Here is a 22,687-nt window from a genome sequence, read left to right as displayed (position 1 = left end):
AGAAAAAAGCAACAGCTGAGATATCAAAGTGGGTAAGGGAGGATGCAGGCCTTGATGCACTCCTTTTAATGTGTGATCAAAGTGCATAAGCCACCTTCAGCAAAACCCTTGTTTTAACCCACTCAGCTGCAATTACCAAAGCTCGAATGGAGGCATGCCTTCTGATGCACTTTAGCACCAATGGACTGTAAAAAGAAGCAACTTACGTGGATAAAGGGGTGAGGAACGAGGAAGGGAGCACCAGGAACAAGGGAGAGTGTGGCAAGGGCATGCAGCCACATGGGAGGAGAGACGAATGCTCCATTACAATGCGGCCAGCTATGGGCGTGGAGCAAAACACATGCAAACAGTAACATGAGCAGGAATAGAGAAAAATAAAGTCCCAAAACTACAGATAAACAACCAGAGCATAATAATACAGTACTTGGTCCCTGCTCTGTGGGAGGAACAGAAAGACAAAACGGAGGGACAAAGAGAAGGATTGACCACTAGTAAGCAAGGCTTTTTGAAGGACACTGAAACAAACAAATGAAAAGCAGCTAAGCCCACCAGGAAGTATAGACTGAAGTATACACAAGAGGCCACAAATACGACCGAAAAAGATGTTCAATACTCAACCTAAAAAATGATGAAATAACAATTGCAAAATGTGTCGCATTACGCCGCAAAATGTACATTTTCTTGCAGCATAATTTAGTCAACACTGCCACAGAATTAGGCCCTCTCCTGCCGCATAATTCCAGTGGTACTGTCTATAGGCCAGTCCAACCGGACCCACTGCACAATCCTGACTAGTAACTGCACAGGTCTTGCTACTCTGCTTCTGCCCCATACAGACTGATTTTCTAATAACCTTATTCTTAACACTTCAAGGAACTCAGCATTGCCTAATGAAAACCTGCTTTACGTCCGAGAACAACATCATCCTAGTTAATGCTTTGAGACAGCTTATATGCACAATAGGTAGAATTGTAATTTTTAGACACTCACTTACATGCACATTTATTAACCTAGGTTTCCAAAATGATTTGCGGATAGTTTTTTTTAGCTGGTTTGCCCCATTAAGTTGAAAGAAAGTCCTACACTTATTGAGAACAATTCTTTTTTTCCTACACGATCCATGCCACCTAAAGGGGCAATCTGTTGAACATTTTTAACAATCTGTCTCAAAACCCAAACAGACATCATTGAACAGAGGAACATTCTACAATGCTTCATTGTCCTGCGAGTTTTACAGATCGTTAGTGGGGGTTCTGGATTGCAAGCCCTGAGGCTGTGAGCTGAGCCGATTGTCGAGTGAGTGGGCATAGCCTGGACACGACGCTCATTTAAAGAGCAGGAATAGGCGTGCAGCTGGTCCCGGCACCTAATTTTGTTACTTGCACCAAACATCTAGTAGCGGTACCGATACCAACCAGCTGGGGTAGCGAGGTGAAGATAGGAAAACGAGGCTAGAGGACCAGAGGGCTGGGCGGGGCAAGGTGTTCTCCTGCAGTCCCTGGCTGCGGGGCAGGGTCTGCTGGCTGGAGGGCTGGCGTGATCGCTGGGGACCGGGTTCCGAGGCCTGCTGCAGGCAAGTAGAAGTGCTGTTGGAGGGCACATGGACCACAGCGGGGGTAACCTCCAAGGTCCCCTGGTGTCGCCCTGATTCTCTAAGGAATCTATTGCCTCAGGCCAGAGCATAACACCTCTACCATGTGCTCTACTAAGTCTAAGTGCCTTGCTGTGCTTAGAAGTATGCTGAGGAGCTCCGGGTGGAGGAATCAGAGCCTTGCGTTGTGGTAAGACTCCAGTGACTTGGAGGAGGGGCCTTATGTCTTTCTCCAAGTCCTAAGCTTCGCCAAGTTTCTCCTAGGTGCCCCCTAATGCCCAAGGGAGCCGGGCTGTTTTGAGGAGCACTCTACACCTCTCCACATTGGGACTGTGCGTGCTTGTGCCCTCCTCCCTAAGCTGCTAGTTAACATCCTAAGGGAGGGGTGAGGCGGCCCATCTTGAATGTGGAAAACCTGAGGAAAGTAAACAATGCCATCTAAAACTGGGGGGAGGCAATGGTGGTAAGGCAGAAGGACACACTCCCCTCGCACTTGACTACCAGCCCCCCTGTAACCCGCTACTGGAGCTCCACAGATATAGTGGAGGCTGGTGAGACCCTTGGTGGTTGTGGTGGACAGGTAAAGAAGCAGCCTGAGTTAGTCTGGTGAAGCTTTCACCTCCCAGTGTACCCTGTCACCTCACGTAATCCCTTCCATTTGTCCACCTAAGAGTGTACTTGCAGTGATACTGGGCTCCATTGTTGACAGGGGCAAGACGACAACAGCCAGGAGCCGAGCTATCTTGAAGCAGCCTAAGCCATGCAATCCAGTAAATTACTGGGGCCAGTGGTGACCCAAAAGAGGCGAAGGAAGAGGTCAGATGATTCTGCACACTCCGCTCCCCTAGACCAGATACTTCCACAAACTCCAACACCACCAATAAAAGCCCACCAGTCTGACTCAACAGGGCATGTGAGCGCAACACGCATTTCAGGAGAGGAGGGCACAATCCGCTTCGAGACAAAAATCACCTCCAAATTTACCTCGCCACTGTGATCGTTCTGTCCTTCCCTCAGCTGGAAGAGGGCCCAGGAAGCTTCAGGGCTCCTAAGAGTCCTGAAGCATTAAGGATCGCTACCTCAATCAGGGTGCCATTGTTGCCCAGGGCAGGGACGTGGACCAGCTTGTTCACCTCGGCACAAGTACTCTCTTTAGCCCCTCCAATCAAGTGGAACAAGGGGCAGAGAAAACAGCCAGGGAGACTGACTCAAAACCAAAGGCTCGCTACAGCCTTCGTTCAACTTGTCACTGGGTGGGAAAGTCTTGTCCTGTCTAATCACTCAACTAGAGGAAGAGGAGAAAAGGCAGGTTGACCCTGGGCCTGAGGTTCTCTTAGCCTACACGACAGGACCTGGTGGGACTAGTCCAACGGTACCTGGGCAACTCAAGGGAGCATCGCTACCATCTGATGCCCAGGCCCGCAAGGATTAAAAAAAAATAACAGGGAAATGGATCAAACCAATCTGCTTACAGGGAGGTAGATTTTCAACCCTGATAGATCTATTTTATCTCCACTCAAAATAATGGGAGAACATGCTGGCCTTGTATGGCAACGAAGCACCAATAAACTGGAGCCCCATTACAAACGGAAAAGAGGAGCCCTAAGAGTTGTTTTGGGCGACAGCACTTGGAACCTTGCAGAGCTCAGTGAAGGCAATGACTTTCCAAGCCAACAAAATGGACTTAAGATTAGCCCCCAGGACACTCTAGACCTGAACATAGCTAAAATCGATTAAAAGCTTTCAAACCCAAATAACCTGATAAAAAGGGCTCAAGCGGGAACACAGGGGTCAAGACAGAGAAGCAAGTGCTCCCTGGTTCTTGATCAGTTATCTACAATTCCAGAGATGAAATCAAAGCTAGTGGGCAACATGAAGGATGTGGTCAACGTGAAACCCCAAAAGAACAGAGGTTGGTCACAAGAAGTAGAAGCAATAGTGGACTATGGAAATCGGGCTGCTCTAGGTAACGGCTAAAATTTAACTACGACATCTGAGGCTGGGAAACCACAGCAAGAGATTTTCAGACACAGCAGCACAGAAGGCAACCACCGAGTGCCTTAGTCAAGGGCACCAACCCTGAGGATGTAACCCCCTTCTTAGCTGGACCACATGATTCTGGCATGGAACAGCAGAAGGGTAGCCTAAACGAAGGAGATAAAAGAAAAGGAAGGGCTGCAACAAAAACCTAATTCAGAATCATAACATGGTGGCCAGCCCAATCTTCTACACTAGAAAAAGACCAGCCCTGTCAGCCCTGGTCAAACAACAAAATCCTTCCAGATTCCTGGAAGAGGCACCCATGGACGCATGCCCAACCCCGGAGCTCATTTCTGTCTCCCAAAAGACCAACACTATGGAAACCTCCCAAGCAAGCAGCCCACAAGATGTCACAGAGGCAGCCATGACAGAGAAATTGGATCCTCACATAAACCTTCCACTATCAGCTAAGCGGAGCCGGTCAACACCAGGCTCAAAAGCACCTGCTTGGGGCCCAACTGCCTCTCTGAAAAACTCGCACAGCAATACGTATATGGCAACTGTGCACCAAATAATCAATACCACAGGAAAGCCCCAAGCAAGTGCCACAAAAAGGTATACTGGAGCCCCATACAACCCTCTTTCTGACATCCAACCTGGGCAGGTAGACCTCAGACTCCAATACCCATGATGGGGGTCCTTTTGTCTTTCTCAACAAAGCACAAAGCAATAATAGTAGGGTAGCAGTCACGTTCATTGCACTTTCGGGAGAATCCCATAATCTGCATGTTCTACCTTTCGCAGCCACAAGAGATCCTGCAAAACCCACCACCTGGACTGGGCCGATCAATAATCTACTAAGCCACGTGCTGGCTTCCAAGACATTTAGCAAGTCTCAATTACAACTGCCTGCACGCTATTCTATTCGGAATACATGTCCAGGGGTCCATTTGACATACTAAATTGATGTAATATCTTCAAACTAGTTCGATCAATGGGCACGATCCAAGAAGTCGCATCGCAAGACATCACCTCCACTGAATTCATCGCTCCAGGGCCTGGCCAGGGTAACATAACAACCAAATTAACCTGGAGAGCCACTGAGCTGCCACAAAGTCCTGAGATATACGGATACCCTCAAACAGTGGGGGAGTATTATAATTCCATCTATGAAACCTGGATACCCACACATCCTGGAAGCCTGAGGAAAGAGGTCTCCACACAGAGTCAACCCAGACCACCATGATAAGCCAGCTTCTGGCCCTGAAGTGGCAGACAATTCGGGCTGGTTGTCAGGAGCTTTAAATTCGACCAGACTGCTACACTGACAAAATATCACCTTAATCGATCACTCAGATCAGGAGCTCATGATGTGCTCCTGGAAGATCAATTGAAAGGCAAACTGTGAGACCTGGAAACCCTTCAATAACTCTGCTCTTTTCAAATTGTCTTACTACAAGATACTTGGTCACAGAAGGCTCACCATCTTGAGGGCTACACAAATCACTTCATTCCTGCAATCAAACAATGAAAGCACAGGAGCCGAATTGGTGGTCTCGCCATTTACATATCCGTTACCAGTGCAATTGAGACCTGGGAACAAGACAGCGACGATACAGGCCTGCAAGTAGTAGGTCTATCCCTTAAAACTTCAACCGCCAAAGCAAGAGAATTACCTCGGCAAACGTTTATGTCCACCCAAATGCCACCTCACGGACTGAGGTAACTGAAAATCTGATTGACATCACTAAAGGCCTTAGGTCGGAGAAGTCCAGCAAGGGCCTTATGATATGAGGCGATTTCAATATGTGACTAGTGAGTGCACTACCTGCAAATGAGATCATTACCCTACACACACCACACATAGTCTGAATTAGTGCTCCCACGTAATCGTCGTTTGCAGCATGCCGCATCCCGTAGAGGGGTGCGAAGACCCCGATGATGAAGCATGACACGAAGGGGCCTGTTGGTGTGTGAGGGGTATTTTAAAAAAACACTAAGTGCTCCCCACCACAGTAGGGATCACGTCCGCCGTCCAAGTGGATTCTAGTCTGTTTATGACAAAAATAAACAGAAACACACGAGGATGAAATAAATCAAAGTTAGTATATTGTACTCTTTGTCTTAGAAATTTTAAGTGAGGCTGTCAACAAAACAAGTTCATAGTTACAAAGACGAAATGTGACTTGTAAGTGAATAAGTGATCTTAAAATGACTAGGTGTTTAAGTGAAGATACTATATACAGTGCAGTTATATACAAAATGGCATATAAAATGTTTGAATCAATAGGAATCTGTCCCTTATAGCGCAAATCTCCACAAGCCCTCTTTTGGATTGTTATTTTTCATGGGGTGGAGACTGTATGGTATGGATTGTCCGCGACGTTTCGACCCAAGGTTGTGTGTGATTGCGAAAGTCACTGCGGGTCTTCTTCAGGACAAGGCAAGGACAGCCTCAGTAGTAGTGGTGGTATCTGGTACCACTTGGAGTCCTTAATCAAATTAAAGATGCAAAATCCACCGTCCGGTTGGATCCAGTCGTGGTGGTGTGAGGTACTACATGTAGTTCTTATGGATATTAAAGATGCGAAATCCGCCATTCGGTTGGAATCTTAGGGTGAGCAGGTGTTCAGTTGAATCAAACTGCTCATTGCGGTATCTGATTTCGTGTGCCAACGCGTCAGCAAGGCAATCAGTAGCCTGATCACGTACGTATACCTAGGCTTTATAGAAAACCGGTCTGCATTCCATAGGGTTGACAGGGGGAAGCTTTGATGGAAATTGACCCTCCTCAATATTCTAGGTGGCCTGCTTAGGGGCTCTGGAATTACTACATGGGTCAGAAAAAAAAATAAAAAAAATTTGGGGATGGTTCTTGCTTATCCAGGCCAATTAAAACCATGCAATGTATCAAGCAGGGTTGTGTCCTTGCACCAACATTATTTAACCTGTTCTTATTTGATCTGACACCTACTTTGGACTACGTTAATTCCCATTGGCCCCCATCGGGTGGGGGGGGGGGGGGTCTTTCAGCTCTCAAACCTGCTGTAGGCGGTCACCCTAGTAATGATAAGCAGAACCAGGGCCTTCTGGACGCTACCTCAGCCTTTTCAACTAGGAATGGCCTGACACTCAACAAAAAGAAAACTAAGATCCTGGTGGTTCAAGGAACTAGACTACAAAAACCAACATGGTTTCTTGATCAAGAAAAGGTAGGGTCAACTAAACGTTTTAAGTACCTTGGAGTCCACTTCAACGATAACGGAAATTCAGCGACCAGTTAAATGAAATCAGGAAGAAGGGCATCGCCTTATCCTTCGCCCTTAGGTCTCTTTATACAAAACTAAAAGGTCTTATGCTTAAGTCTATCCTCCAGATTTTCCAAATCAAAGATTCTCCCAACCATAGCTTACGGAAGTGAGGCTCTTAAGGGGCGGGACAGTGCAATACTGAATATAATGCTTCTCAAGATCTACAGAACATTTTTTCAGCTTCCCTTTGATTCATCTCCATCCTAGATAAGGCTGGAGTTTGGCATTTCTAAGCAGACAATGGCATGGAAGGTGGCCAGTCAGCGGGAGCGTCTGCATCTAGGAGCCTCAGCGTCTCTGGTCAGTGTGTCGGCTGGATGTCTCGGTCTCCTCTCGCTAACACTAGCAAGATGTGCTGTATTTATACAGAAAGTATCTAGGGGTCCTTTGTCCCTTGTTTCTTGTATTAGCCATTGTTGGATTTGAGGATGACGTATGGGATGAACCTTGTATGTAGATATTATGCAGGTGGTGTAGCCCCTGCCTGGTTTCCAAGAACCCTTATGAACATTCATTCATACTGTGTGAGTCTATTGATGAAGTTATAGGACGCTATTGTTCAGGGAAAACCCTCCTTCTGCACCCAGGACTATAACTAGGTAAAGGTTCAATCCTAAAAAGCTTGTTACTGTGTTGTGTAGGGGAGGTAATGTAAGTGAAGGTGTATGATATTACCCAGCACTATATTAGGGTACCTGTATGGAACATAACATTACAATATTGTGTTACAAACACAGGTCAGCAAAAGAAGATTCATTGGGCCAACCTTTGGTCCTAATTGGAAACAAAGCAAAGCTCCTCGGCAAGGTCCCACCTGTCTCAGTCCTTAAGCATGCTTGGACTAACGAGTGTCTGGGTCCTATCCATTAGCCATCAGAAGTTCAAAAGGCTGGGAAAAGCAAGCACTCAACAGCTCCCATTACTAGAGGACAAGGCCTGCCTGTCTCAACGCAAACAAAGCTGGATGATGCTGCACACCTATATGTGTCTGAAATCACAGCGCTATCTAAGCAAACTTTATAGTGATTTAACCAAGGTACAGTTCATGAAATTCAGGAGGGGGCCAATCCCAACCCCAATGTATCATACCGCATGGAAAAGATTTGAGGATCTGGCAAATTGTCGGGTATGCAACCAGGGCCAGAAATGTAATATCCATTTACTGCGCTTGTGCGGGAGCTGCTACGAAGAAGGTAGAACGTCCGGGGCTTAAGGTCCTGCAGGGAGGTTGTGTTGGCCTGCTTTGAACCATCGGACATTAGACTACACTGTGCACTGGTGAACTCTCCATGGTTTCTTAAAAATGTTGGAGGCCAAGGCTCCAGCAGTTGAAGAGAAGGGGTGGGATTAGACAATTAACAGCTCTGGTTTCAGCCCAGACTCCCACTCTTGATTTTTTATTAATGTACGCAGGCTGTAAGCGGAGCAAAGACTTTACAGGACTAGCCCGCTGTTTACTCATCTGTTCAGATAATGCCTCCAGTGACCTATTGACCTGGCATTGCGGACGGTGTTTTTTCCTTTGCCTTCCCTCAATATACATCACTTGGAACACTTTAAAAAACCTTCCCTCTAAAGGCAAATAGGTTCATCAGTCGGCTAAAGCCCATAGATGCCTAAACCCTTGTACATGCACCTTTTTAGCAATAACAGCTTAAACACATTAACTAGCCTTTGCTCAAACGCAGTTATCATTCTAGTTTAAGTACATTGCACTTTAACTGTTGTGCATGTCCATCCGTCGGCTAGAGTCTTTAGACACCTAGACCTTTGCACATGCAGCTTTAAAGAACAGTCTTGATAAAGTTCTTATTTTATCCTAGGCACACTGCACTATCTGCCGCACCTGCCCTTTCACTGGTACACTGTTCAGAAAATCTGCTTAAGAGAACCCGTAATGCCTTGGGGCAGGAGGAGTTCACATAGAAAACTGGTCACACACTATTGGCGCGTCTCAAATTTTATGCACAGACCACTGGTCAGGACTATTGGTAGCAACAGGCTTGGGGCAGTTCCACCTTAATCTACAGGGTAGGTTGAGTCCCTTTCCAGGGTTCCGTATTTTAAAGGCCGATGGCGATCGCACCCTATGTATGTTACATATGTTTTAATGCATTTACTGTGTACTGCAGTGCAACAGTTTTGAACAATCAAGCCATAAAGATTAATTACTTAGAATGATTATTATTAGTGAGGCAAAACAGTTTTTCCTCTCTGCACTGGAGGACCCTTCTAAACAGCAGACCAGCTCTATAAAATAACACAACTCATAGAGCTACTGACAGCTTTAGAAAACAAACACTCTTAGTGCAGCTTTCACCTGGGCTCTTTCAACTGAATTTATTTTGTGATTTTAATATTTGAACTAATATTGTAGGTAGTACCTCAGCTGAAATTTAAGTCAATACTTTGCTCCTGTTTGGATTTCATGTAGGTACCACTTACAAAGTGCAATGTAAACTCATGCACATACTCTGCAATTTTTTAAAACATGCCTTCTTTCAGTACATCAAAGACAATTTGTTAACGTCATTCCACATAGTGCTCAGCTTAAAGTGGCACACGTTTTTACTAATGCTGTACAAATTATTATACATCCATTTAATTACATGCAGTACATGCTTCCATGGTGCTAGGGTAGTAGAACACTATTGCCAAGCATCCTCTGCTCCAACAGGGTCACCGGCTGGCTTAGGACACATTTATGTAAACTGGATCACACTGAACTGTAAAAGCATTCTAAGTGATACCTCATGTATTCACTCACAGATAAGCAAATGCCGTCACACCAGTAATATAGAACCAGATTTTGTGTGAACACACTCGAAGCTAAGTAAGGTCTTACCTGGAATAGGGTGTTTGCACCATGCAACCGGGCTGGACTCAGTGGTGCCACAGGACTGAGTGTGCTCCAGAAGTGAATACTAGACAGGAGAGGGCTGGGTGTGAGTAGAATCGGTGTCTGAAACACAAATAGCAGCAATGGTAATGTTAATGTCAGCACTATACCTTAGTATAGCACAGCAGATATGAGACTTGCAAAAAAAACTGAGCAGTCGATAGTACGCCAACTAGAACATCACAATGAAAGAAGGGGCTTTGCAGAAATATAACTTCTCCTTACACTTGAGACACTAATAAACCAAACCATGCAGTTATCACTCTGCTTTTCGAACATCAGTACATAGAACTTATATGCATGTGTCCTCCCATAATGACATTATAGGCCACCAACATAACTTGAGACACAAAATACAGTACTGGGGTCCGTAGTAGACATGCCAATAAAGACTAGTGTGTAAATAACTCTGGCTGAAACTGTGGTAGTGAGCTGGTTGCCAGATGTGGGTGTGGCTTGGAATCTAGCGTGCGTCATCCGGAACTGCAGCAGAGCAACAAATTCTGGGGGCTGAGGGTATTGACAATTGGACCAGTTGGTTGGGCCCTGCAGGGGCATCTAAGTGTGAGAGGAAGCAAACATTTTAACGCTTGTTGTTATTCTGTTGTGGAAGTGCCCTAAAAGAAATGAAAAATATTACGTACAGAGAAAGCATCAGTTTGTGGCATGTAGTGCTGTAGATTCACATGCTTAGCATTGATCCACCATCTAGTGTTGGTCTTGGAAGTTGTTTTTCTTCAAATAATTGTTTTGAGTCACGAGGTGTAGTGACTACTCTTCTTGCTTGCAATGTACATGGTACTCGACTTCATTGTTAGATTGTTTTCCGCTTGGTGGGTGGGGATGGAGTGTGAAGGATGATGTATCCAGAGAGATGACAATCCAAAAATAGCATAATGTTTAATGTATACAAGCGCAACCATACAGATGTCTGAGGAGGAGGGTGGGTCCATGTGAATCTACAAAACTACATGCCACAAATAGATGCTTCCTGGATAAGTTACATTTTACGTTTGATGGCATGTGCAGTTGTAGATACACATGCTTAGCATAGACTGTAAAGCAGTTTTCCTCCCAAAAGGTGAGTAACTTGTGTGGGTTTGCCTTTGGTTGAAATCGTGTAGGTAGAACCACTTGGACAACATTGGCTTGCTGACGGGCCAAGACATAGTAATGTTTTGTAAATGTGTGCGGTGTAGTCCATGTAGCAGCCTTACATGTCAGCTATGGGTATATTGTCTACAAAGGTCATGGAGGCTCCCTTTTTGCACGTAGAGTTAGCCTTTGGAGGGATAGGTAAAGTTTGTTCAGCTTTAGCATAGCAAGTTTGGATGCATTTTACAATCCAATGTGAAATTCTTGCTTTAGAAATGGCCCTTCATTTTTGAGGTTTTGAGAATGCACCAAATATTTGTTTCTAAATGATTGTGTTCTGTATATATAATACATGAGCTCTTTTTACATCCAGTGTGTTTAAAGCTCTTTCCGCAACAGAATAGGATTGTGGAAAGAATACTGGCAACTCAATAGATTGATGTAGGTGGAACTGTGAAACCAATTGTGGAAGGAATTTAGGGTTAGTACCGGCTACCACTTCTCTATGTAGTTCTTCTAGAGTTAATGACTGAAGCTCACTGGCACTATGAGTGTAGTGATTACAATGAGAAAAGTAACTTTCCAGGATAGGAACTGGAGAGGGCTGGAGTGTAAATGTTGACATGGGGAATCCATTAACCTTGTTAACACAACATTGAGATTCCACACTGGTGTTGGAGGAACCCTAGGTGGGATAACTCCTTTGATGCCTTCTAAAAAAGCTTTAATGAGAGGAACCCTGAATATAGAAATGTGTTCCCTGTTCCGTAGATATGCGGTAACCGTATTTAGGTGTAGTTTTATGGAAGTGATAGATAACCCTGAGGTTTGTAAATGGAGAAGTTAGCAGAATGCTTTGAGGCTTTGCAGTTCAGGGGTTAATACCCTTTGAATGACCACAGTGAACAAAGCATTTCTACTTTGCTGCATAGCAGGCATAATAGTGGGCCTTCTTGCTTCTTTAAGAATAGCCATACACTGTTGAGGTAAATTTAAGTATCCAAATTCCAAGACCTCACGGGCCTGATTGCAAGACAGAGATCTGGGATGAAGTTGATGAAGGTATTATAATCATAGATGTAATCCTAGAGTGAGGACCATGAGGCTACCCCGTAGTCACTAATCCGACAACATCATGATGAGCGACCATTAGTCCAAGATCACAAAATATTTCAACATTTCATGTTGGTAGCTTTTACTCGTATTCCTAACGGCATGAGTTTAGCTTCCTCAAACAGTGTTGTCTCCATTTTCTCATTCTAACAATTGCCAACCCAGAACATCCCAAATTTGGGAAAAGCCATCTAGTGTAGAAAAGTCACCCGTTTGGCCACAGTCTTCTCTTTTAGACAGTTGATCATCTGAGCCTCAGTGAAATCCTCAGGACTCGCCTGAGATCTGAAGGTATGGCTCTTAGCTGGTTTAGCTGCTTAGAATGGTAAATGCCTACTCTTACCATGTAGCGGTCTAATGAGCAATCCATCATGGCTCTATACTATCTTAGCATTGTTCACTTTGTATATGGAGCCAGCGGGATTCATAGTGGAGGAGTTCTCTTTTCCAGTCACCATTATGAGGATCACAATCAAAATATATATGAAAATTCCCTCCTTTGCTGACATCCTTACTGCCTTTCACTGCCCAATCCTGAAAAAAGGATGATAATCACTAAATAGATCCTCATTGCCTGAGAGTACCAGCGAAAGTTCAAAAAAGAAAGAGTCAACAAATTACAAATTGAAGTCTTTGCTACCATTTTTGTCCTGGAAGAAACCGCTTGACTTTCCACTCTGCCTGAAAGTGCACTTCGAGTCCACTGTGAAGTCTATACTGTTCCCCTGAAAGCCTCACTACCCTGCTAATTCCAACAGATTTCCTTTCTGGAGCATGAATAAAGTCACTTCTAATGATTACATGTCTTTAAACTAACTCAAGCAAGGAAATATGGAAACCTCAGAGGCAAAGACGTTATTTGGCAAAAAGTGATAATATTAAAATCCCCTCTGGTCTGACCAAAACATTTTCTACAACTGTTCCCGGGCTCTCCCTGACCCCCACCCTGAACCCTCTGCCTCAGAATCGGAGAAGTCAAGTAAACATAGAAATGATCAACTCTGGCGGGGTTACTTTTCTTTTGTAGTTTAATATATTTATCAGAAATCTCAGTCTCTGTTTCTATAAAGTGCACTGATGCCCCTTAGCGTAATAGTAGTGCCATACTGACACCCTAAGTCGAGAAATTAGGTATATAATAGAAAAACAGGGAAAAAAGAAACTGCACCTGATTGCGAATGACAGTCTTGCGTAGTAGTGTGAGGTACTGCTGTATAGAGGTATTATGATTTCCGAGTCTCCTCTCACTTTTATGACGCCCATCTGTTCACGGTGTCCCTAGCTAGTTTCGACAGCGCACAAGGTTGCCGCGGCGCACAGATTAGGAACCGCTGCACCACTATAGCATCCTTTTGGGAGTAGTGGTGTCATCAGGAGGGGAAGGTCTTGATAGGAAGAGATCTGGATCGGGGTTATCGTGAGGATCTGCATCATGAGTCCCAGCCATCTTGAGACAGTATGGAAAATTGATCACCACTCTCCATCTCTGTGAACGAGTGAAAAGAACCCTACGATGATTCAGTAGGGTGGTGAACTAATGACAGCTGTGGTGAACAAGTGTGCACAGCAGGCAGTGGTGGTGTACTGATGTGCAGTGGGCTTAATCCTCCCTCTTCTTTTTCTTTGGAGGAACAGGAACAACAATGGTCTCCTCAAAAGATAGTTGCCTTTTAGCAGGCTGCACTCCTGAATGGGGAGACCTGGTGAGGATACGTCCTGCATTAGTATGAATCATCAGATGTTTTTAACGAGTGTTCAATTCTTGATGAAGTCTCTTGAATACTGGTAGCACAGTATCTGTAGAATGTCTAGAAGATGTATGTTTTTCGGCTCCGGTGGAGGTTTAGGCACAGGTATTTTTGGTGACAAAGGTTTTGGTTCAGAGGCAGATTTACTCGGTGCCTTAGTGGAGTTTTATTTCGGTTCCGAAGATTTAGGTGCCGAAAGGCCGCCTGAGGCGGATATGGAGGGTTTCGGCATCGAAGGTCAACTCGAGTCCAATGGTGAGGTCCTTGGATCGACAGCCTGATGTCGAGGCTGTTTTTTAAACGTCCAGCAGTGGCTGGATGTTTTGGAAACAGCTGCTTGGTGCTGATCACTGCCCAAAGGCAGTGGTGACTCAACGACTGTCCTTTTCTAGTGAGGCAGGTGAGGCTTTGCCGGTACCGGCTGTAGTCACGTGGAGGGGTCACAGTGCTCACAAGTTGTTGCCCTGGAGTGATGTTGTGTAACTCCATGCCAGACCCAGATCTGTCGTCTGGAAAGGTGTTGACTTCATCTGCAGCCGATGGATGTGCCTCTATGGATGTATCTCTACATCGAGTTCAGGATCTTCCGAACCAAAGAGGTCTGGTGTATCATGGATGCCCTGTTGAAATATTTGTAACCTTCTAGCCCTTCGATCTCAGAGTATCTTATTAGATCGAAAAGACCTAAAGGCCTCAAAGGTTGCCTCCTGATGTTCAGGAGATAAGCACAAGTTACACACCTGGTTTAGGTCGGTGCATGGAAACTTGGCGAGACAAAAAGGGCAAAATCGAAAAGGCTTCCATTCCTTTACCAAATACATCCATTGGAGTGAACAAAGAGAAGTTCTATCCTGAAGGGTTAAGGCCCAAGGGGGCCATGGTCGAATAGAGTTCGCTGGACAAATTTGACATTGATTGTATAAGGAGGGAAGCAATGTTCGAACAGTGATAGAAAATAATACTGACTGTATTAGAGAAGAACCCAGTAACTGTATCAAACAGGAGCAGCAGAGCACATGTCCGAACAAAACGGGGAAAAAAAAACAATCTATTAATAGAGTCGAGGACCATGAACATTGCAAGCAAGAGGAGGAGTCACTACACCTTGTGACTCAAAAGAAAAACAACTTGCACACTTCCGAGCCCAACACAAAATGGAGGACTTAGGCTAAGCATGTGAATCTACAGCCACAAATGCCATCAAATATAACATTATTGACTGCTTTGTCAATTCCACAATGTGGACAAGTTGAACTACCACGTAGGTGCAACAAGGTAGATAAGTGTAGTGTCTTCTGTGAAGCTACTACTGATGTCAAAGAAAGGAGAGATCTCTTCAGCCCAGTTGCATTCCTATGTCACTGCTCTAATCTACTGGTGTAGAGTACTGTCACTGGGGCGCACATGTTCCATGGAGAGCGACGTCATATTTTCATAGCCGAGTGGGGAGTCAAGCACACTGGTGAGACATAGTGCACATGCAGGAACAAGTCCACTCAGCCTCCATTTGGTAGAAAATGGTGCGTTGGAGTGAGGCATTTACAGTGCTACGGTCCACAGCACTATTATAGCCTGAGTGTGGAAGGAGGAGGGGCCACCCTGCCTTCAAATTAGCACAGACTGTTCTGTGCACTCTATTCTCAGCCTTGGAGTTTGCACTATATAGTGAAAGAGTGCCACCAAATGATAAAACAGGGATAAAGGACAGGAAGGAAAAAGAGGTACCGTGATTTCATTTTCTTGCCAAATGTATGCTAGAGGCCTTGAACTTTTAAAGCGTGAGGCTACAATTCCGTGGATTTCTAAACTCTGCACAGATGTTACCAGTAATGGTGGCAAAATAAATTACAAAACTAATTAGTTGGACAACTACATTTATGCACTTGGTGCTGCTATTACACCATCAAAGCAGAACACTTTAGCTTGATACTCAAGGTGCACTGTTTTCTGCCACATCGCCTTCACAACGAAGAATAATCTGGGGAGTTATTTTTACAAGAGGATCACTGGGTGAGTTCACACACATCAGGGCACTTATTCAGTGGGATTCTGTGAACGCCAACAACAGACAATGGTGTCTACCTGGATTATTGTAACTTATTTTTCAGCGCAAACTGTTAGTCATTTAAGACAAGCCATGTCTTCTGTTGCCTCACAACCATCCTTCTGCAATACGCAGGAGAGCTGTCCATATGTTGGGAGGATTGGTACATGGTCTTTCTGGCATATGTATAAGTCATGGAAGGAGAAACTGCACTGCCGCACATAAATTAGCATTACTGAAACTTAGCCTAGGGGCGCATGAGGTCAAGAACTTACCCTCGTTAGAGGCAAATACAGCTGTTGGTTTAGACTGATGATATAACATCAAATAGTTGCGCTTACAATACGGGTGAAGCATAAGTGCAGTTATAGTGCATTCAATGATTCTACTCTAGGGGTCATTGTGAATAAACAGAAGGGTACCTAGAAGTATTAAAGACCTTAGCTGGATCGGGTGACTTTGAGCATATAAACTTTGAACAGGTTTGAAGAGACCACAATTTTCATGAGGTGCAAGAACAAAAAAGGGCAGGAGAGACTGCAGGTTTGCTTGTACTTAACAATGAAGACAGCTGTCAACATAGCAAAATGCATAGAGAATTGAGAGATATATACATTCAAGAAATAAGAGACAGCTAATGTAGTAAATGCTATAATTAGAAAGCAAGATAGAGAGAAAAGGAGATGGGACATTGTAAGGAGCACAGAGAAGTAACTAAAACCTCAGTGCTACGTGTGTGACAGTTTTAGCCATGTTAGAATTTTAGATATGAAAAAGGATGACCTCAAGAAAGGTCAATATGGTTACATGGGAAGAGTAGGATAATTAGAGACTCTTAACCGTCAACTAGTACTTGGTGTGGGCGATCATAGGATTCAAGGCAAGTTATCTTTAAATGTTAAAGTGGTGTAGAAATCCACATTATGGACTCTTGTGCCTGGTATTTTAAAGCTAGGCATGAGCTGATTAGAACTGTATGGCCAAACAGGAAATTGACCCACACAAGTGTGTGGGTGGTTGGGAATGGTTCCCAGACTTCAAGAGAGGCATCAAGGAATGAATCTGTAATCAAAAGGAAGTTACTTGCATGTGTCTGGGCCTCGGAACACTACAAAATATTTGTTTGAAGAATTAAGTTTATTATAAGAACAGACTATAAACCCCTAGCCAACAACTTATGGCTGGTGGAGTGAGAATTATTTTATAACTGTTGTGTTTGTGATTGAAGGCGATGAGGAAGGCGTATCGAAACAGATATGGAGCTTAAAAAGGTCTTGCATTTTTTTTTTAATTCATAAACAAAACAAGTCCATTTATTTTGGTCTTGCATTGTTCCAAGTCAGGATGGCCAGAGGAGCAGAAGCTCAGTGGAGAGTTAAAAATTGAATTTGAGGATAAGGAACAACCTTAATGTGAAGCATGGTATTGTATTTAGAGGAGAAAAGATTGTGTCTTCATTCGGTTTGAGAAGAAGGATGTTTGAGCAATGCCATAAACGCATTTGTTTATATCTGCCAACAAAAGGCATGCCAGAGGAAAATGTTCTTGGCATGTAGGGCTGCAGAACCACACACTGTTGCATTAGATCACCATCTGGTAGTGGGCCCGGATGATTACACTTTGTTGTTGTCTTGGAAGAGTCTTTTGTCTGTTGGATGACTCCTCCCTTAGATCGTAGTGCGCATGGGCATCAACTCCATCTTTGTTTTCGCCATTGGGCAAATGATGGAGTTGTATGAGTACATATAGAGATGACCATGTATATCTAAATAAAATAATACTGGAACAGACACTGGTAGCCGGGGAGGCGGGTGGGCGTGTGTGATTCTGCAGCCCTACATGCCAAGAACAGATGCATACTGGTGAGTAGCATTTTCCGTTTGAGGCATATGGGCCGCAGACCACACACTATTGCATAGATTGCACAGCAGTTTCTCCCTTAGCGGCGACCACCCATGTCTGTTGCAGTAGTTTGAAATAATGTTTTGAGTACAGCCTGGCCCACACTTGCTTGTTGTTTTGCCTGCACATCAACACAGTAGTGTTTTGTAAATGTGTGCGGAGTAGACCATGTAGCTGCTTTACAGATGTCGTCTAATGGTATGTTCCCTAGGAATGCCATAGATGCCCCTAATTAACGGGTAGAATGAGCCCTAGGGGGAATGGATAGAATGCGTTTTGCTTTTTGATAACAAATTTAAATGCACTTAAAAATCCATCCTGCAATGCCTGATTTTGAAATTGGATTTCCCTTATGTGGAGGAGAAAAAGACACAAACAGTTGTTAAGTTTTACGAAAGGGTTTTGTCCTATCAATGTAGTAGAGAAGCGCTTTCTTTACATCTAATGTATGTAGAGCTCTTTCTGCCACTGTTTGTGGTTGGTGGAAAAATACTGGCAACTCAATAGATTGATTGAGGTGGAAAGGTGAAATGACCTTTGGGAGAAACTTTGGATTTGTTTTAAGAACCACTTTATTATGATGAAGTTGTATAAATGGTTCTTGAATTGTTAATACTTGTAACTCACTTACTCTTCTAAGTGAAGTAACAGCTACTAAAAAAGCAACTTTCCATGTAAGGAATTGTAATTCACACTTCTGTTCGAAAGGAGGACCCATAAGTCTTGTGAGAACAATATTTAAGTTCCACACTGGAGAGGGTGGTATTCTAGGAGGAATTATTCTTTTAAGTCCTCCCATAAAAGCTTTGATTGCAGGTACTCTAAACAATGACAAATGTTGCCTGTTTTGAAGATATGCTGCTATAGCAGCAAGATGTAACCTGATTGAGGAATACGCTAAGTTGGATCTTTGTAGATGTAACAGATAGCATATCTTGTTTTGTATGGAAACATCTAAGGGATTGATGTTGTTATTTGTACAATATACAACAAACCTTTTCCACTTTGCTGCATAACATGCTCTAGTGGTAGGGCATCTTGCTTCTTTTATGACATTCATACAATCAGGTGGTAAATTTAGATATCCAAATTCTAAGACCTCAGGAGTCAAATCGCTAGATTGAGCTGCATTAGGTCTGGATGCATTATCTCTCCATGGTTCTGTGTTAGTAGATGTGGAGAGAGTTTTAGTTTGTGATGTGGTACTACTGACATCTTTAGTAGCGTGGTGTACCAGGGTTGTCTTGCCCACATTGGTGCTATGAGAATCAATGTGAGAGAATGTTGCTGTAGCTTGCGTACCACTAATGGAATTAGTGGGAGAGGTGGAAAAGCGTACCCAAATTTGTTTGACCAGTTCATACATTGCCTTAGGATAATGGGTGTGGGTATCTGGCGGCGAAGCTTAGGCATTTGGAGTTGTGGGTTGTAGCAAACAGATCTATCTCTGGATGACCCCACTTTTGCAAAAAATGGCTGAAGAACTTGATGATGAAGTTCCCATTTGTGTATCTGTTGTCTTTGATGACTTAACAGATCTGCAACTTGATTGTGAATTCCTGGTAGATGCTCTGCTAATAGAAAAATGTTCTGCGGAATGGCCCATCTCCATATGCTCTGTGCCAGCCGGGAGAGCTGTAGGGCGTGTGTTCCTCCTTGTTTTTTAATATTGTCCGTCCGGACTAGTGCAGCTTTGATTGATAGGTGATGCTGTAACGATTTTAGAGCTAGAAAAATCGCTAGTAACTCCAGATGGTTTATGTGGAGTAGTTTTTGTTGCATTGTCCATGTACCCTGTACTTTGTGATTTTGTAAATGCGCTCCCCATCCTGTGAGAGATGCGCCTGTGGTTAGTATTATCTGTGGAACAGGTTCTATAAACGGCCGGCCCTTGGAAAGGTTTTTGGTGTTCCACCATTGCAGAGAGCGATATGTCCGGTCTTCTACCACCACCAGATCTGTTATTTGTTGCCGAGCCTGATTCCACTGACTTGCCAAGCACTCTTGAATGGGGCGCATTTGTAGTCATGCATATGGCACTATGAAAATGCAAGATGCCATCATCCTATTAGTTGCATAAGCACTCGAGCTGGTAGTGAGTGTTGTGGCTGGAATCTTTTGATAAGATCCTGCATAGTTTGCATTCTTGCTGGGTTGGTGTACGCTATTGCCTTGGAGGTATCTATTGTAGCACCCAGATACTGCTGAGACAGGGATGGTTGGAGATGGGATTTCCTTTGATTTACAGTGAATCCCAGTTTGTGTAGCAGACATATTGTTTGATGCGTGTGCTGTACACATTGGTTGTATGACTTGGATTTTATTAACCAATTGTCCAGAAATGGGAAGACATGGATGTTGTCCCTTTTTTAAGTGTGCTGCTACTACTGCTAGACACTTTGTGAACACTCGAGGTGCTGTAGTTACTCCGAAAGGGAGTACCTTGAATTGGTAGTGTTGACCTTCTAGAATGAACCTTAGGTACTTTCTGTGCGATTGATGTATGGGAATGTGGAAGTAGGCGTCCTTGAGATCTAATGCGGCAAGGAAGTCTCCCTTCTTTAGCAACGGTAGAACCTGTTGTAGTGTGACCATATGAAAGTGGTCTGATTGCATGTACAGGTTTAGTGGCTTTGGACCTGAAATAGGTCTGAGGGACCCGTCTTTTTTGGGTATGAGAAAGAATAGAGAATAAACTCCTGTGTTTTGATGTTCTTTTGGGACTGGTTCTATTGCATTCTTTTGCAGTAGAGATTCCACCTCTTGTCTTAGCAGTATGAGGTGTTCCCGTGACATGGGACGCTGTGTGGTATTGTTGGAGGAGTGGAAGTGAGCTCCAGACAATAACCTGACTGAATTATTTGTCTTACCCACCTGTCTGTGGTGATGGAGTTGCAGACAGGTAAGAACTGTTGTAACCTCCCCCCGACAGGAGTGGAATGGTCTGGGGGGATGAAAGGCACTGCTTGGGAGAAGAGGTGTTGCGATTGTTGTTTCCTCTACCTCTGCCCTTATTTTTGTTTCCTCTATAACCTCCTCTATAATATCCTTTATTAGGCGAGGTTTGGTTGGGCGCTTTAAAAGAAGAGGAGGTATTGTCAGTTTGGAAACTTTTAGAGGCGCCCCTATATGAGGAGCGACGAAAGGAAGGTCTATGGACTTATATTTGTAAAGCTCCCATGGATTTTGCTGTGTCTATATCTTTTTTCAGCTTTTCTAGTGCACTATCAACTGATGGACCGAAAAGATGTTGTTGGTCAAATGGCTGGTTTAAGATACTGGCATGTACTTCTGGTTTAAACACAGAGATGCGTAACCATGCATGTCTACGCAACAATACCCCTGTATTTATTGCTCTAGAAGCTGTGTCTGCTGTGTCTAATGCACATCCTATGGAGGTATTTGTTATAACTTTACCTTCCTGTATTAGGTCCGAAGCCCTAGTCTTGTATTGCTCTGGCAAGTGTTGCACGAGGGACTCTAACTCATCATAATGACCTCTATCACATCTTGCTAACAAAACCTGAGTGTTAGCAATCCTCCAGACATTAGCAGCTTGTGAAATGGTGCGTTTTCCCGAAGCATCTAAAAGCTTAGACTCTTTGTCTGGGGGTGGAGCATCCCCTGTTGCCTGTGAATTAGCTCTCTTTCTCTCGGAATCACCCGCTTACAGCGTGTTCAGAACGCTGCAGCGAGAGCCGTGGTGGGGCTTCCCAGATTTTGCCCTACTGCTAATACCCTGCGTACGCTGCATTGGCTTCCGATTGCGCAAAGGATCCAGTTTAAGGTCCTTTGTTTAGCCTATAAAATCCTCAAGGGATCCCCTGCAATGATCCTTGCCAATCTTCTGTCCCGCTATGTTCCGACCCAGGCTTTAAGATCGTCGGACTTAGAACTTGCGGTTGTCCCCCGCTTCCAGCGCTGCAGGGCAGGCGGCCGTTCATTTCAAGTTCGTGCCGCAACGTTGTGGAACTCTCTTCCCCCTGCGATTCGTGTCCTTAGGGATTTGCTTTCTTTCCGTCGTGCCTTAAAAACTTTTCTGTTTCCCTGAATTTTCCCTGCTCTGTTCTGATCAGTTATGTTGTGTTGCTACCTTGTCGGGCGCCAGGACGCTCCTTTGCTGGAGCATCTGTGCGCCTTATAAATAAACCTAACATAACATAACATAACATAACATTTGACACTAATAGTGAGTCCAATGGCAACTGTCCTTTAATATATGCTGGATCAGTTGGAGCCGCTTTGTACTTCTTTTCTAGTCTGGGATTAATTACCCTTGCGGCCATCGCACGCCAACACAACCTCAACATCATCTCCTACGCCGACGACACCCAGCTGATCCTCTCCCTGACGCCGCCGCCAGAAACAACCTCCACGAAGGGATGAAAGACGTAGTCGAGTGGATGACGACCAGCCGCCTGAAACTGAACTCAGACAAGACGGAAGTCCTCATCCTGGGCTCCTCGCCCTCCGCCTGGGACGACTCCTGGTGGCCCCCCGCCCTGGGCACCGCACCCAAACCGACAGACCATGCACGCAACCTGGGCTTCATCCTGGACTCCTCCCTCTCCATGACCAGACAAGTCAACGCCGTCTCCGCGTCCTGTTTTAACATCCTGCGCATGCTACGGAAGATCTTCCGATGGATCCCCACGAGACCAGGAAGACGGTCACACAGGCCCTCGTCACCAGCCGACTGGACTACGGCAACACCCTCTACGCCGGAACCACCGCCAAGCTCCAGAAGAGACTCCAGCGGATCCAGAACGCCTCAGCCAGACTCATCCTCGACATCCCCCGACGCAGCCACATCTCCGGACATCTGAGAGACCTGCACTGGCTTCCCGTCAACAAGAGAATCACCTTCCGTCTCCTCACCCACGCACACAAAGCCCTACACGACCAAGGCCCGAGCTACCTCAACAACCGCCTCAACTTCTACGCTCCAAACGCCACCTCCGATCGACCAACCACGCCCTCGCCGCCGCCCCCCGCATCCGAAGA

The 22,687-nt window shown here is 44.7% G+C and overlaps 1 protein-coding gene across 1 annotated transcript in view; it reads right to left on the bottom strand.

Moving 5' to 3' along the window:
• Positions 1-22,687, bottom strand: part of ELK4 (ETS transcription factor ELK4) — a 186,743-nt gene that overhangs the window by 31,630 nt on the left and 132,426 nt on the right. The window contains exon 4 of the mRNA XM_086923428.1: positions 9,728-9,844. Within this exon, the coding sequence (XP_086779554.1) occupies positions 9,728-9,844 (117 nt within the window). The remainder of the gene's footprint in view (positions 1-9,727; positions 9,845-22,687) is intronic.

The sequence above is a fragment of the Lissotriton vulgaris genome, chromosome 5 (genome assembly GCF_964263255.1).
Source record: "Lissotriton vulgaris chromosome 5, aLisVul1.2, whole genome shotgun sequence".
Taxonomy (NCBI): Eukaryota; Metazoa; Chordata; class Amphibia; order Caudata; family Salamandridae; genus Lissotriton; species Lissotriton vulgaris.
The sequence above is the reverse complement of the archived record's forward strand: the minus strand, read 5'-3'. Positions and strand labels throughout refer to the sequence as shown.